This window comes from Nannospalax galili, unplaced genomic scaffold (genome assembly GCF_000622305.1).
Source record: "Nannospalax galili isolate Female #2095 unplaced genomic scaffold, S.galili_v1.0 scaffold265, whole genome shotgun sequence".
NCBI classification, from domain to species: Eukaryota; Metazoa; Chordata; class Mammalia; order Rodentia; family Spalacidae; genus Nannospalax; species Nannospalax galili.
In genome coordinates, this window is record NW_008353747.1 from 868,686 (window position 1) to 883,777 (window position 15,092).

General features: G+C 50.7%; 1 protein-coding gene across 3 annotated transcripts in view; it reads left to right on the forward strand.

Moving 5' to 3' along the window:
* The first annotated feature begins 2,665 nt into the window (after nucleotides 1-2,665).
* Dscaml1 (DS cell adhesion molecule like 1) overlaps nucleotides 2,666-15,092 on the forward strand; it is a 346,117-nt gene continuing 333,690 nt past the window's right edge. For 2 of the 3 annotated variants that reach the window (XM_008850912.3, XM_029554971.1), the window contains exon 1: nucleotides 2,709-2,887. In XM_008850912.3, the coding sequence (XP_008849134.1) occupies nucleotides 2,842-2,887 (46 nt within the window). In that variant the 5' untranslated portion in view covers nucleotides 2,709-2,841. Of the gene's footprint in view, nucleotides 2,888-15,092 lie in introns of all 3 variants that reach the window. The other variant, XM_008850911.1, reaches the window with a different exon arrangement.

Genomic DNA, 15,092 nt, shown 5'->3' on the forward strand with positions numbered 1-15,092 from the left:
TTAGTGGTTTATTTTAGGCATGGCCTGACCAGGTGCACTGGGTCAGTAGGATTAGTTTTAAATAACTGGATTCTTCTCCTTCAGCAGGAAGGGGCACGATGGAGGAATGAGTTGCACAGGCTGGGGTGGTGAGGGAAGGAAAGCCAGAAGACTGGAGACAGATGGGCTCTGTCACTCCCTATAGGACCCCAGACAGGTGCATGACTGCTCTACTCAGGGAGTCAGTTTCCTCACCTGCAAACCACAGTGTTGGGCTGGACCCTCTCAAACACACCCCGAAGTCTGACTTCTGTATCTCTGTGCTCTGCCTTGCCTTTACAGACGATAAGCCACCCATTAAAAAGCATGTGGTTCAAAGTGCTGGCTTAACATCACAGAGCTCAGCCACCAGCGAATGTAGCATAGCATAGAGCAAGCAGTTGGAGTTCAGAGACCTGGGTTCAAGTCTTGCTTTCAATACAAGCCCAGTGATCTTGAACAAGCCTCATTTTCAAACCCTGTTTTAAAAGGGAATGGTAAAACTTTAACAGACTTTGTGGGCACTACCCAGAGTAATTGCAGGCAAGAGCCCTTCAAACTCTTAAAACACTATATTAAAAAATTAAATGTTCTTGGCAGTTCCTCAAAAAGTTAAAGAGAAAATTATCATATGATCCAGCCATTCCACTTCTGGATATATACTCAAAAGAATGGAAAGCAGGACACAAAGAGATATTTTTACATCTATGTTCATAGCATCATTATTCACAATAGCCCAAGTGGAAGCAACCCAAGTGTTCATCTGATGGATGAATGAATAAACAAATGGGGTGTAGACACACAATAGAATATTATTCAACCATAAAAAGGAATGAAATTCTGACACGTGCTATAATGTGGTTAAACCTCAAAAACATTATGGAAAGTGCAATAAGACAGAAACGAAGAACCAACACTTTGGATTCCAGTCATTATGAGGTGTCTAGAACAGTAAAAAGCACAGAGACAGAGAACAAATGACAATTCCAGAGACATAAGGGAGTTATTGTTTAATGGGTGCAGAGTTCCTGCTTGGCTTGATTTAAAAGTTCTGGAAATGGAAGGAAAGCAGTGATGGCTGAATAACACTGGGAGTTAAGTACCAAACTTAAAACTGGTTAAAATGGAGGCTGGAGAGAGAGCTCAGTCCATAAAGTGCTTGCTGTGCAAAAATGAAGAGCCAAGTCTGGATGGATATCCAGCACTCACATAAGAACCTGGTCGAAGTGGTACATGCCTGTAATTTGGGCTGGGGAGGTGGAGACAGAAGGACCTCTGCAGCTCTCTGGCCAACCAGTCAGTGAACTCCAGGTTCAGTGAGAGACCCTGCCAAGAAATACGGTGGACAAAGATAAAAGAAGATGCTTGACTCTGACCTCTGGCCTCCACACACACATGCACATGTATGCACATAAACAAGCCCATACACATATACATATACTGTACACACAACTAAAAATGGCAAATTTAACATTCTGTGTACTTACAATGTTAAAAAATAAATGTGTACTTTTCAAGACTTAAGTTTAAAATGGTAGACTTATTTTGGCCAAACCCGAGAATAAGAAAGCCCAGTTCTTCAACCTGAACTTAGGCGAGGCATGGGGGGAGGGGGAGCACAGTTTCTTTCTCTGTGGCATGGTGTAGAACAGCAGCTCCCAACTCCTCCCCCTGGCTCCTCCCACCCCTCAAACTGCGCCCCTCCAGAAGCCAGGTCAAAGGCACACAGGTAGAGCCAGGTGGAGTCAAGTGGCCAGGGCCCATCCTGACCCCATGTCAGGGGAAGTCCAGTGCTGGCACTTAGACCATTCTCAGGGCTACCTGGACTTCTTCCCTGGACCTTGTGTGGCCCCTTATTTGGAAACTAAGATGAAAGAAGACTTTCAACCACAAACCTTTCACAGGGACTAAGGTGCTTGAACCACTGCTCAGCAGGGGCTCAGTTTCCGTTTGATAACTGATGGGATGCCCTCACTTAAGTCCTTCCTAATCAAGGCTAACTTCATGCACAAGGAGTCAACTAATTTCTGAAGAGAAAGCTGTGGGGTGGGGGTGAGGATAAAGCACACAGGCAGAGCAGGCACTAAGCTGCTCATTGCCAATGATTGTTTAAATACAATGTATCAAGTGCGGGGGAGGCCATTTGGACAGTGCTGGGCATGCGGAGCCACCTCTCCAGGAGACTGGCTTGCAAAAGTAACTAAAGCTTGGAAGAACATGTAGCTCTCAGCTTTGGGGTGGAGTGTAGACCAGATGTCTTCAAAGACCTTCGCATAAACGTTGCCTAGAACATTCATACTCTCCCATCCGTGGAGGTAAACCGAGTCCAAAAGCAGCAGCGGGCACTGGCTCTGGATGGCCAGGCCAAGAAAAACTGATTGTCCTTGTCCCGCGCATGGTGGACTCTTCCCACATTTATGACACAGGCTTCTGTACTACCTTACCACAAGCTCGGAGCCGGTGGGTGCCAGGCACCCCTGGCCTCTCGGCCAGCAGAACCAGGTCCCGACTGCCTGGTCCGGGTCTCCATCCCTGTCCTCGGTCTTGCGGGGCTACGGGACCCCCGGACTGGGGCTACGGGGGGGGGGCTCACCACCCGGGGTGCCGCGGGGGGGGCGGGGAGAACGGCCGCCTAGCCCAGCCCCGCGGATGACAGGAGCCGGGGAGCAGAGGAGGGAGGAGCTGCCGCCGTGCGCTGGGCTGAGGAGCAGAGAGAGCGGGGCGCGGAGTGCCGGCGGCTGGGAGCGCGCTGAGCGGGGGAGAGGCGCTGCCGCACGGCCGGCCACAGGACCACCTCCCCGGAGAATAGGGCCTCTTTATGGCATGTGGCTGGTAACTTTCCTCCTGCTCCTGGACTCTTTACACAAAGGTGAGACCCAAGCTACCCGTGGCTGGGCGGCGGAGGCGGCGGGGGCCGGAGATGCGCGGGGCTGGAGGCGAGGTGCGGTGCCCGGCGGGCTCCAGGTGCCCGGGAGTAGGACCCACCCCGGTGCATGGCCCCGGGTGGGTGAGCGAGGTGGGGCGGCTCTGTGAGAAGGGCCGGGTGAGAGTCAGCCTGGGACTGCTCGCCAGCCCCCCGTGCCTGTCGTTCCCGGGCGCGCCCGTGGGGGCGGTGGCCAAGGAGCCCCCGCTTTCCCGGATGCCAGCCAGGAGGCAGTTCTGCCCTGAACCCCTCCCCCCCAGCCCCTTGCCGGCTTCCTGCGGCTTGCTGGTGCTGGGACCCCGGGGTGCCCTGAGAGCCAGGAGGTCCGAGGACCGAGACTTCTTCCCGGAGCCCTCTAGGGCCTCGGACCTTGGGCGGCTCACCCCTGCCGTAGCTCAGTGGGCGGCTCTCCCCTGCGGTAGCTCAGTGCGCGCCTCAACCGCCCCGGACCCCCGCCCTGGCGCGAATGCGGGCGCACCGCATGGCGTTTATCCGCGCCTGGCTGGATGCTGGCCTGGGAGAGCTGGGGGTTCCGAGAGGTGGGGGAATCCCTCGGACGCAAGTTTGTTCTTCAAATCCAGGGGTCGCCTTTACCCGTGTCCCCACTCCCGTGCCCCCGGCGCTAGCCTGGGCTTAGCTACGCCGCCCTGGCCACCTTAGGCAGCGCGCCCCAAGGTGCCAGATTCCCGCGCCTGGCCTGCTGGACCCAGGGACAAGTATTCAGACTGGGGGGCGTGTCCCTTTCCCCGAAGAGAAGGGGTTGCTAGGGGTGGGTCCAGGTGTCCGGCATGTCCAGACCTGCTCCTGGGGCACCGCGCACCTGATCCGAGAGGTAGCAGGGACTGGGGGGTTTGGCAAGAGGCAGACATTTCCAACTGAAGCCACCTGGGCATCAAATCGGGACCTGGCCAGTGCCGGGAGTCGGGCTTCCAGACTGTGGCAGAGGACGTGCCCCCGGGCGCGCAGATGGCGGGAGGGAGGGGAGGCGGCCGAACTCCGCGCCCTTGCGCGGCAGAGCACAGGCGCTCAGAAGCTCAGCTTTACCTGCTCAACCCTCCAACTTTTCTCCTTCGCTCCTGGAGGGCGGCTTCTCCCCACGCCTCCTTTGCCTCCTTTGGTCTGGCCCAGCGGTAACTCTTACCCTCTAGGAGATGGGAAAGGGCAGTCAAGCTCGGGGGGGGGGGGGCGGGGGGGGGGGTCAATCCTCTGCTGAAGCCCTGGGGTCCGGAGTTTGCAACCTGCCGCAGCCCTAAGCAAGACCCGGTGGTTTTGGGGAGAAAGCTAACCCTTATTTGTCAATATGGCTGGGTCAGAGCCAGTCTGATGGCCTAGACTGCTGGGATTTTGTGGGGAAGATCCGGGTACCGGGCAATGGGTGGCCTCTGACTGTGGGCAAAGTAGTGGACTTTGTCAGACCCCAAGGAGGCCACTAGGTAACTATAACGCACCAAGACTGGCCTAGGTTGTTTTACCCCTTGCCTCCTCATCTCACCCATCTCCACCCCACCTTAGAGCAACAAGCCTGCCTTCTGCCCCTCCACCACAAACCCTAGTTTTCTTTCCTGGGGTTCTTTCTGCCTCCCTTTGCCCCAACTGGCTGGTTTGGCTCACAGCTTTAATTACGTTAATATTAAAAATACATAAGGTGAGGAGCGGCTTTCTCTCTCCGTAGCTCTCTCTCTCCAACCCCCACCCCTTTTCCCATTTTGTCAGGAAAGAAAAACACAGACCAGAGCTGCTGCCACACTGGGCTGCTTTGTCCCCAACCTCCCGCCCCAACACACCCCAACAGCCCATTCCCCAGTAGTGGAGAGCGCTCAACAAATACCTGCAGGACACTGCCCTCCCTCATCCAGGAACTCAGCATTAATAAATGAAGCCCAAGTTATTTGATAGGGAAGGAGCAGATGGGGGTGGGGGTAGAGAAAGACCCAGAAGGCCAGAGGGCAGCAGCTGGAGGGGAAGAACCCTTTCCAACTCCGGCAGGAAGTTGCCACTGGCAGGGCTTGTGGGTAGGCAGGAGTTACCAGGTATGGCAGCCCTGGGTGGCCTTTGGGTCTGTGCATCTCTGGCGCCCCTGCCATTCAGAGCTCCAGCATCTGTGTTGGGTGCCAGAGAGCCTCTCTAGATAGGCCTATCTTTTCCTTGGTGCCTTAATTGGGTCTTAGGTGCCAAGCTGATCCCCAGGGGCCTGTTCTGCTTGGGGTGGCATGGTAGGTGGGTGGCAGAGGCGGCTGGGGGAAGATGTGACGTGGGGAAAGCAAGAAAGATGGGGCTTGGTGTATTTCTCTCCCGTTGCCAGTCACCCCCGCGGCACCAAGGAAAATGTAAATGTGAATGTTCCAGCCTGTTACAGAAAACAATATCCTCTTGCAATAATTTGTACGTCCATCTGTGAGGAGCGGGAGGAGGCAGGGAGAGAGAAGAAAACAGGAGGAGATGGAGCGTCCTCTGGATGGAATTAAGCAGTTATTGAATGTGTTTTAAGCTTCTGTTATTTCCATTCCTCCCAAAATACCTTTTTTTTTTTTTTTTTTTTGTTGGACAGGGAGGCAAGCCATTTACAAGTAGTGTGTGACGATTCCCCAGAACTAAACTGAGGTGTTTTAATAATCGGTTATCGAGTCTCCAATAACTGCCTTATTATTGCCAAAACAAATCCAGGTCTGGGCAGCCAGATGAACCCCAGCGAGGCTCTCTCTGTTGTTACAGCCAGCGTGCCAGCATCTGTGTTGCCTGCATTTGCATTTTTACTGTATAAAAGAACAAGCTTCCCCGGCACTAAAATTCCTGTTTTCTAAAAGCCAAAATAATGGGTTGCATTGATTTTTTTTCATTTCCCACCCAACCTCTCAGATGGGGACTCGGGGTTCCTCTCTCTGGAGAAGACCAAATTAAAAGCCTTTGTCAGGCCATTAAGAAAATCTCTAGCATTCTGTTCAGAGTCTAATTAAAAAGGGGGGGTGGGTTGCTGGGGGGATGTTTTTAAAATCTCGAAGTGGCAAATACAACTTAGGGGAGGCAGGCGAAGGACCCAAGAAAGTCTGGGAGGGGGTGGGCGGGCAGAGGGGCCCTGGATGCTAGAATAACATGAAGAAGGCAATTGCCATGATGCCTTTCCTGCTGCCTTGTTTTCCTGGCCATCAAAGCCAGCTCCCTTTACTATGTTTCTGCAGTAGATGAGGAGCTTCAATTAGAAACAAAAGCTAGTAAGCAGTTGACCCAAAGGCAGTGCTGAAGTTGAGAAGATGCCGACCACTGGACCCAGTGGTTTCATTTTTCTCAGGAATAAGGAGGTGGGCGAGCAAACAGAGGGTTTGGCCTGGTGATGGCTTGCTCAAGAAGCAGCAGGATGGGTGTCCTGAAATAGGTGGTGAGGACCTGCTCAAAGCACCTCAGATGTAGGGAGTCTTTGACAGGGTTGTGAACCTCAAAACCCTTTACCTCCTCTACATCTTTAGGGAGTCTATGTGATTTGTTTGGGCCCTGCCCTGGCTGGTGAAAGATTTTATCTTTTCAGAGAGCATCATCAGGGCTTACAGACTCTGACCTGGAGGGCCTCTCCTCCCTTATGCTCTTGGAAGAAATGTTTCTTGGGGGCATTTGAAGTGGTCATGATGGAGGAACCCCTCGTACTCTAATGTGCTTTCTCAGCCCCTAACCTAGTACATTGATTGGAGAATAGGGTGAGCTACAGGCAGCAGTGATGGCAGGGGGCCGGGAACCCAAGGGGAGGCTCCAGATTTGCATATAATTTGCATGTGGATCTGCATGCTCACCTAGCCAGGCCAAGATTCTAGCCCTGTGAGGGAGTATCCTGGTTCCAGCCTTAGTAGGAGTTAGGCAGTAGCTTTCTTCTCCTATGAAATGGGGGGTGGGGGAGTAGGGGGAGGCCTGATGTCTTCCATTAGTGTTTTCATCCTGTTTCTGAGTTTTAGGCCTACAGGGACTTGGCACTGGCAGAGTAGCCCTGTGGCTCTCACCTCCTGTATCTAGGGACAGACAATGGCACTGGGACGATAGGGATAGGATAGATGGGAACAGGCAGAGATAACCTAAGGCAGAAGGTGTTGGTTGTTCTCTGGTACCATAAGATTCTAGTTATAGAAACCCAAGACAGCACTCATCCTCTGGGGTGGAACCCTCAGAATGGAGGTAGCTGGGTGGAAGGGCTATAGTTAGGAGTGGGGAGCCATTGGCTGATGGGATGGGGGTATAAGATGAGGCAAGATGCTCTGTCATCATCCAGTTCTTCAGCATCCTACTTAGGAAAGAGTCATGGTCTGAGAGAGTGGAGGAAGGACTGGCTTCTTTTTCTACCATGGTTGAGGAGTTTGGGCCTACGGGAGGTTCTACTGTGGGCAGACAGGCACTGTGGCCAGTCAGGAAGGTTGTGCGGAGTTTGGAGTGATGCTTAAAGGACAGACCCTTAAGGGAGCTGGGTGCTTTCTCTTGGGTAGTCAACTGAGATGCCTGTGGTGGGAGCATGGGGATGGCTTGGTCTGTATTTCTGTGGTCCTGGGCAAATCCCGTTCTGGCAGGTGGAGCTTCAAGGCCTTCTAGAGTGTTTCTCTGTACACCTACTGATCCAGCAGGATCCTGGTCCACCAGAGCCCAGAGAGCACATGCTCCAAAGGCTGCTGCATGGAGTTCTAAGGGGACGGGTAGGGCCTCAGGGAAGGGTGGACTTAGAGGGAAAGGGTCAATGGGCAGAGTTTTAGCCCCTTTCACTTAATTCCTTACATTAAAACTTATCCAGTTTATATATTGGGGTATGAAAAACTAATAATAAAGAAGACCGAACCTGGCTGCTATGGTGGAAATTTGGAATGAAAGAAAACCCTTTGCTCATATCCTGGCTCTTCATTTACTGGGCATGTGGCTTGGGAGGGATCTCCAGCCTCCCTTCCTCTAGCTTTGAAGTGAGACTAACAGAGACAAAGCATACACCATCGCCAGAGCAGAGTTGATGCTCAATAAACATTCGGCCTCTTCTGCTTCCTGGTTACCTCTGCCTTCATCCCCCTGCCTCCGCCTCAAAATAGATGAGCAGGTTCTACCTCTCCTGAGCAGTTTTAGCCAGCCACATTTCTGGTAAGACCAACTATCCTAGTCCTTGTAATAGGAAGAAAGACCAGGTGGCCAGGTCAGGGGAATGATCACCTTCTGTCTGTCATCTTGATGGGCAGCCTATAGGTTTCCTCTTCAGCAAGGGAACTGCAGCCATATGAGTACCTGGGTGTCCCTGAAGAGTCCAGGACCATCCCTTCCTTCCCTTGGACATGACTCTGACTCGTGGCAGCACCGAAAAGGAAGAGGACCAAGGTTGAGTCTAGACTTGTATTTGAGGAAGGCCAGAGCTGATTGGTTTGGTTCTCTCTTTCTCTCTCTCCCTCTCTCTCTCTCTCTCTCTCTCTCTCTCTCCCTCCCCCTCCCTCTCTCCCTCTTTCTCTCTCTTTCCCTCTTTCTTTTGACATGGTCTCCCTGTAGCCCCAGCTGGCCTGGAACTTCCTACGTAGACCAGCATGGCCTTGCTCTTACAGAGGTCCACCTGCCTCTGCCACCCAAGTGCCAGGATTAAAGGCATGCACCACCACACCCAGCTTCAGGGCTAGTTTCTTATCTGCCAATGAGGGCATGAGTTGGTTGGTGTGGTAAAAACAAAAAGAATCCTGGATTTAATCCCATGCAGACTGTGTGTAAGTGTTCCTCATTGGGGGAGCCCCCTAAATGTCACTGGGTGTGTTTCTCCCTGTTGGAGTGAGCCTTTCCATTTTCCAGATAGTCCTATGTAGAGAGAACACCCATGACCTTAGGTGTCTCTAGTCATTCCTTCGTCCATGGCCCAATTGTCACATGCAAAGAGCTTATGACCCAGAGGTCAAGATCTGCCCGTGGCAGGTTGTATGTAGCCTGTGGGTTCTGTAAACTGGGGGGAGGGGGGAGGTGCATCACCCCCTGTGCCCTGCTGAACAGATGTTTGCCCAGCACTGCTGTAGTGTGAACAGCATTAGCCTTAGGTACCACCCGTGCCACTCCAGCTGCTGCTCCCCTCATCCATTCAGCACCCCCTGCCCCCTCCCCATGCCCTTTCTCCACATGACACTTGCTCTGACAGTTTCAAGGTCACCATCTTCATTAAGAATAGTTATTTGAATGCTAGTTGCATATTCATTAAACTGATTTTTTTTAAAGAGATGAGCATATGTATGTGTGCATGTGTGTGTGTGTATGTGTGTGTGTGTGTGTGTGTGTGTGTGTGTGTGTGTGTATGTGTATGTGTGTGTGTTAGAGAGAACATTGTCCCCGGACCTAGAAAACAAGACTTGGTCCATCTAACCTAGGCAAGTACAGGTGCCTCTATTTCCTAATCTGTAAAATGGGAAGAGTAACCACTGTTCCAACTATCCTCCAGGGCAGGTATTATTGTATGTATGCAAGAATAAGAGGCATAAAATCATACACTGTGTGATAATGCTCTGTACAGTGAAGGGGCCACATATAAACATACACATATAAAAACCCACAACAAATCAGTTTGAACCTTATAAATGTTCTACTAAAATATAAGGTATAATTATTATCATTTCATTGTATGGAATGATGAAGGTCTCACAGCTGTTTGTGCCTATCTCCCCTCCAAGGGCCCCTCACCTATGGGGAATTTTCCTACTTTTGTTTTCCATTCTTGTGGAGACAGCTGGTGTATAGTCAGGCCAGAAGCAGCCATGCTGGGCAGTCACTGTGCCCCCATGCAGGGGTGACACCCCCTGCAAAGAATCCAGCGTGTCTTGTGAGAAGAGTAGGCAGAGTCCTTCTGTGGGAGACCTCACTGCAGGCCAGAGCACTCACCTCAGTCCCTGGGAACCCTGCCTAGCCAAGAGTCATGGACACCCAGGTGCTGGTGGGGCCTACCCAGAGCCATGGGGGGAATAGGGAAAGTTGGGTGACAGCTTTGGGAATAGGGGAAGAATCTAGGTAAGTGCCATGGCCAGCCGTCTGCTGGGGTTGAAAGACATGGACTGCATCCCCTAGTCAGACTTTCTCCCTCTGCAGCTGCCCCACCAGGTTCCCCTCCTCTTCTCCACCTTCCTTCAAATGTGCTGCTTCCTGGTTCCACAGCTCTGTTATTTCAGAGCCTATCCTTGACCTAGCTCAGTCCTGTCATGATCTTATACTTCTACTTTCTTGGCTTCAGCTTAGGACCACAGATCAAGACAAGCCCTCTTCCACTGGCCACCCTTCTGTTACTTATAGACACCCTTCCCATTTGAGATATCTATCCCTAGCCAGAGCTGCCTTAGCCCTCCTGATGCTGTGCCATGTGACATCATCTATTTCATGATGCTCCTGTGTGCCTGAGTTGCAGGACTTCTTTCTGGCAGTGAGGTAGACAGAACAGACAGAGAATTAGAGACAGGTCTGGCTCCAGCCTAGGCACTGGGTAGCTGTGTCTCTCGGGTAAGTGACTCCACCTCTCCAGGCTTTGTGAATGGAGCAGATTGGAGAAAATAATCTCTTAAGTCCCTCAAGCGTTAACAATCTAAATCTAGGATTCTCTGGGGACAACTGTGCTGTCTGAGCTGACTCCCTAGAAAGAACTTTCTGGCCATAAGGGGCCTTCCTCTGACAGGCCCTGTCTAGAAAGGATTGGAAGATTAAAGAGTCTGTCTGTCTGTCAGCTGTTACTCATAACTTCTCCTGGAGCTGATGGTACAGGGGCCTTGGAGGTTGAAGGATGGCTGCATCTTCACGGGATCTCAAAGATCTCTGCTTGCTGGTTATAGGAATGATGCTTGTGTTAAGAATACTAAAAAACAAAATCCCAAACCCATCCCTGTTTCTGCTGGAGAGAGAGCCAGAGTAGCAATCTTACTTGGGCTTGGAAATGGGTGATCATCTCAAAGCCTAGGATAAGGAGCTGCTGGCATTGAGTTGAGGAAGGCATGGCACATCCAGTACCTGGGACAGTTCAAATAATTAACACGGCCTTACTCCAAACTATTCTCCTGCAACAGATAATCCTCTGCAATGTGCATACCCTTGGAGACAATGCGGTCCCATAGTGTGGATGTGGAAGTACAGGGTACAGGTGGGCATCAGGGAGGCCTGGGTTTGAAGCACAGCTATGCATAAGTAAGTGGGCAATATCAGGAAAGAACCTATCTTCTTATCCATAAAATGGGGTCATTTTTAATGGGGTTTTGAACAATGGCTACATTAAAGGTTTGGCATAAGAATTAAATGAGTAATATTGTAGGAAAAGGGTGCCTTATTGGTGGTGCCTGGCACAAAAGAGATGCTTAAAACAGTTGTGGCTGTGATGGTATAGAGACAGCAGTAACCCAGGTGTGCCCAGTTAGGGGAAAACCAAGGGCAGGAGGCATGGGACTTGGTCCCTGTGGCTTCCTCTTGCCTGAGGATAACACCAACTCACGTTACCTGGGAAGCACTCTGGTGCCATCTGGGAGACTCAATCCCTTCTCCCTAGGGTTTAGCCTCACACTGTCTCTACACTGCAATTAACCACAAAAGGATTTTTTGGTGTCTAGCTGGCCCTCCTGGGTTTCTTCAAGTGGACTTGGTGACTGAACAGAGGCCCCATGATTGTTCCCGCTCTGGACCCAGATTCTCCAACTGGGGGCTGAGAAAAATCAGAGTGGTGCTGCATAATCTGTCTCCCTGCAAACCTTTGTGTACAAATGCAGGGAAGTAATCAACCTTGCAAATTAATCTGCAAAACCTCACCAGCCCTTATCTGCCCAAGGAACTCTTTGAGAAGCGGTGTGGGGGCGGGGGTGGGGGCAGACAGGCAGTGCTCACAGTGCTTGTCTCTTACTGATCGCACAACTATTCCTTTATTAATTCCATTACCAATTTCAGTTAATACATATGGCAGAAGGGCTTGTCAGCCAAGCCCACATGAACTGTGTTGTTGGGAAGGGAAGGACGACACAAAGTCCTGCATGGTACATCTACTTTTCCTGTGGACTGAGACTCTCAGTGTTGACAGAGGACACTGACTTCCAAAATAGCATTTCTGGTTCTATGATGGGCATGGGGTGTCTGTTGTCTATGGCTCTGCCTCTTTAACAAGCTCCCAGGTGATTCTTATACGTATTCATGTTTGTACACTAATGTCTTAAGTTATTATCATCACCATCGTCATCCTAGGTGAGCAGTAAATATTTATTACATAAGGGCTCATTTATCCCACAAGTACTTACTGCTTGCCTCCTATGACGACAATGCTCATAACAGAAGCCCAAAATATTTCAATGATGCCGGGCACTTACATTCACCAGAAACATTCCTTGAGATAGGTGCCATTACCTCAGGTTTATAGATAGAGAAACTAAGGCACAGAGGGAGAGGCGAGGTCATCTTGTCTGAAGGTGTATATACTGCTTGTAATTAATAGAGCAGAGATTGAACCCAAGGAGTGTGACACTGGAACCTGGGCTCTTACCCGCTGTGTAAGTGCCTGCTGTTGTGACCAGGGGATGGAGTGGTCACTGGGATGGTCACTGTCCTCAGGAGCTCACAACCCTGCATGGTAGAGGGTGTATTCTACCCCCTCAGTCCTGCCTCTCCCTGCCCCTGCTCCCTTAAGACCCATCACTTTCCCTACCTGTGCATGCTGGGCCTGGGCAAATACTCCCTGGAACTTTGAGGGGGTGGATCAATGGCCATAGCACTGGCTGACACTCCTCCATGCAAAGTCCAGTGAATGAAATGGGTAAATATTGTAAGGGGAAAAAAAACTAAATGACTCATCTTCCCTGTGGAGGTGGTGAGGTGTTAATACCTCAGTTCCCTCTGGTTGTCACTTGTGATGATTGGTGATGATGACCTGGGGTAGTTCTGTGTGTACCCCAGAGGAATGCTGAGTGGGTCAGCACCTCAAACTTTTACTGCAGCCAGATCCCTCTCCCATGCCAGGCAGGTGGATGGGAGACCACAGGTGTCACTACACCAGTGTCAGGTTTCCTTTGCCAAATTAATTACCCACGTGGTGCCCAGACAGACCTAGGGTGAGCGAGCTGGTTGATAGGATGGATATTCAGGTTCTAGTGGTGACCCTGGGGGCAGCCCAGATGCCTGGGGCGATTTCTGGTTTAAAAATATTGCTGTGCTATTTCTACACTTCTAATCTCCTAGCGATTTGGAACCTGTTTTATGAAACATAGCGTCGGGGTGGTGCTCAATGTTAAACGGGAAGAGAAGATTAAATGGGTTTAAGTCTGGGCGTCTGTCACATGACAGCCAGGCCCATAACTTCCATTTTCTATTAAAAATCCATTTCCCCCTTTGACCAGAAGCAGCTTTGCTGTTGATCTGAATGTGTCTCTCTTTATTTATGAAGGATTCCCCCCTGCCTTTCCTTGCTCTCTGTAAATTTGCTTGATTCTGTTTGCAGCAGGAAGAAAGAACTGGAGGGAGTGACAGGGATTTAAGGGGAAAGCTGGAGTCTGGTGTCTTGGGGTCTTCTTTCCAAACTGGGGGTGACTTGGAAGAAAAAGTGAAAGAGAAAGGTCATAAGGTCCCAGACTTGGAACTCCAGCCCTGTGATGGAAACACTTGACTGTGGAGCCGGGTACCCCTCAGTTGGATTCTGGATTCATCTCTTTTATTATTTTATTATTCATATATTTCTCTCCCTTCTTTCTCTCTTTCATCTTTGTTGAGACAGGCCCCCCCTTTGTTGTCCAGCCTGGTCTTGAACTCCTGGGCTCAAGCTGTTTTCTCACCTCAGCCTCCTGAGAAGTTGGAAATCCCTACGCACACCGTTGTAGCTTGCTGGTGTCTTCTCTTCCTAGATGTATGGTCTTTTGCTGACTCATTTGAGCCTCTTCTTAACCAACAAGACTCTTACTTCACATGTTTGTGTGCAGATGTCATACAAATGCCAATGAAACACTCAAACCATGTGCCTGATGCACAGACAAGTCTCCACTCAGCAAATGTTGGTCTCCTTTCTTCCTGAGACTTGGTACCGTTAACTGTGTTAATGAGTCTTCAAGTGAAGTTGGGCCTAGGATCTACTTGAACTAAGAGTAAAGGCAGTCACCATTGTCAGAAGGTACTCTGTCATCTTGCTTGGTGCCTTTCCCAGCTTACAGATTCCGCCTGTGCCCCTTACCATCCACCACTGCAGACCACAGACCATTGTGCATTGTGACTGGTTTTGCCTCTTCTCCCCAGCCCTCCAATCCTTCCAGCATTCCAGCCTGGAAGGTTTTCACTGTCCCCTAAACATATCTTACCCAGTGCCACCCTCACCACTGATAGGTTGAGCCTCCCAGGAATGCCTACAGGGCCTGGTTTCCTATTCCCCCTGCCTTCCATCTCAGTGCCTTCCATCCCAGTTGCCCAGAGCTACTTCTCTGGCTGTGGATAACCAGCCCTGCAACAGTCAGGCTTTTCTCAGTACTTAGCTCCTGCCCAAACTCTGCCCTATGCCAAGGCCAAATACCCTCTCCCATTCTCCATTTAAGAGACCTGAAAGGGGAGGGAGACGGGAGAGATGGCTTATCAGTTAAGAAGGTGTACTGTTCTTGCAGAGGATCTAAGTTCAATTCTCAGTAACCATATCAGTGACTCACGACTGCCTACAACTCCAGCTCCAGGGGACTCAATACCCTCTTCTGGCTTCCTGGGAGACCTGCGCGCACGTGCACGCACACACACACACACACACACACACAAATCTTTAAAAAATATTTTTTATTGAATTTTTGTGTGTTTCATATACAGCATCTTAGTCCTCTTTATACCCCCTTCCCCATAAGCTCCCCCCCATTGGATTTCATGCATTCTGTCATTCGAGCCAAATTAGTGTCCCCTGACATCCTTCAGTGCAAGTTCATCCACTGAGGTCTAGTCAGCCTATCTAGAGTCACTCCCTTAAAGAAGATCAGATCTCCCTCACGGAGCAGTAATCAGCTGTCAATAGCTCTTCTGCTAAGATTGGGGCCTGCTGCCCATTTCCACAGTTCTATGCTGGGTTTTTTGTCTGCTTGAGTTTGCATGGGTCTTGTGCATGCTGTCACCATTGCTGCAAGTTCTTATGAGTAAGGTCTCAGGGAGCCTGTAAGACTCTATTTCTGTATGATCATGCACCTCCTCCCCTGGCTCTTACAATCTTCCT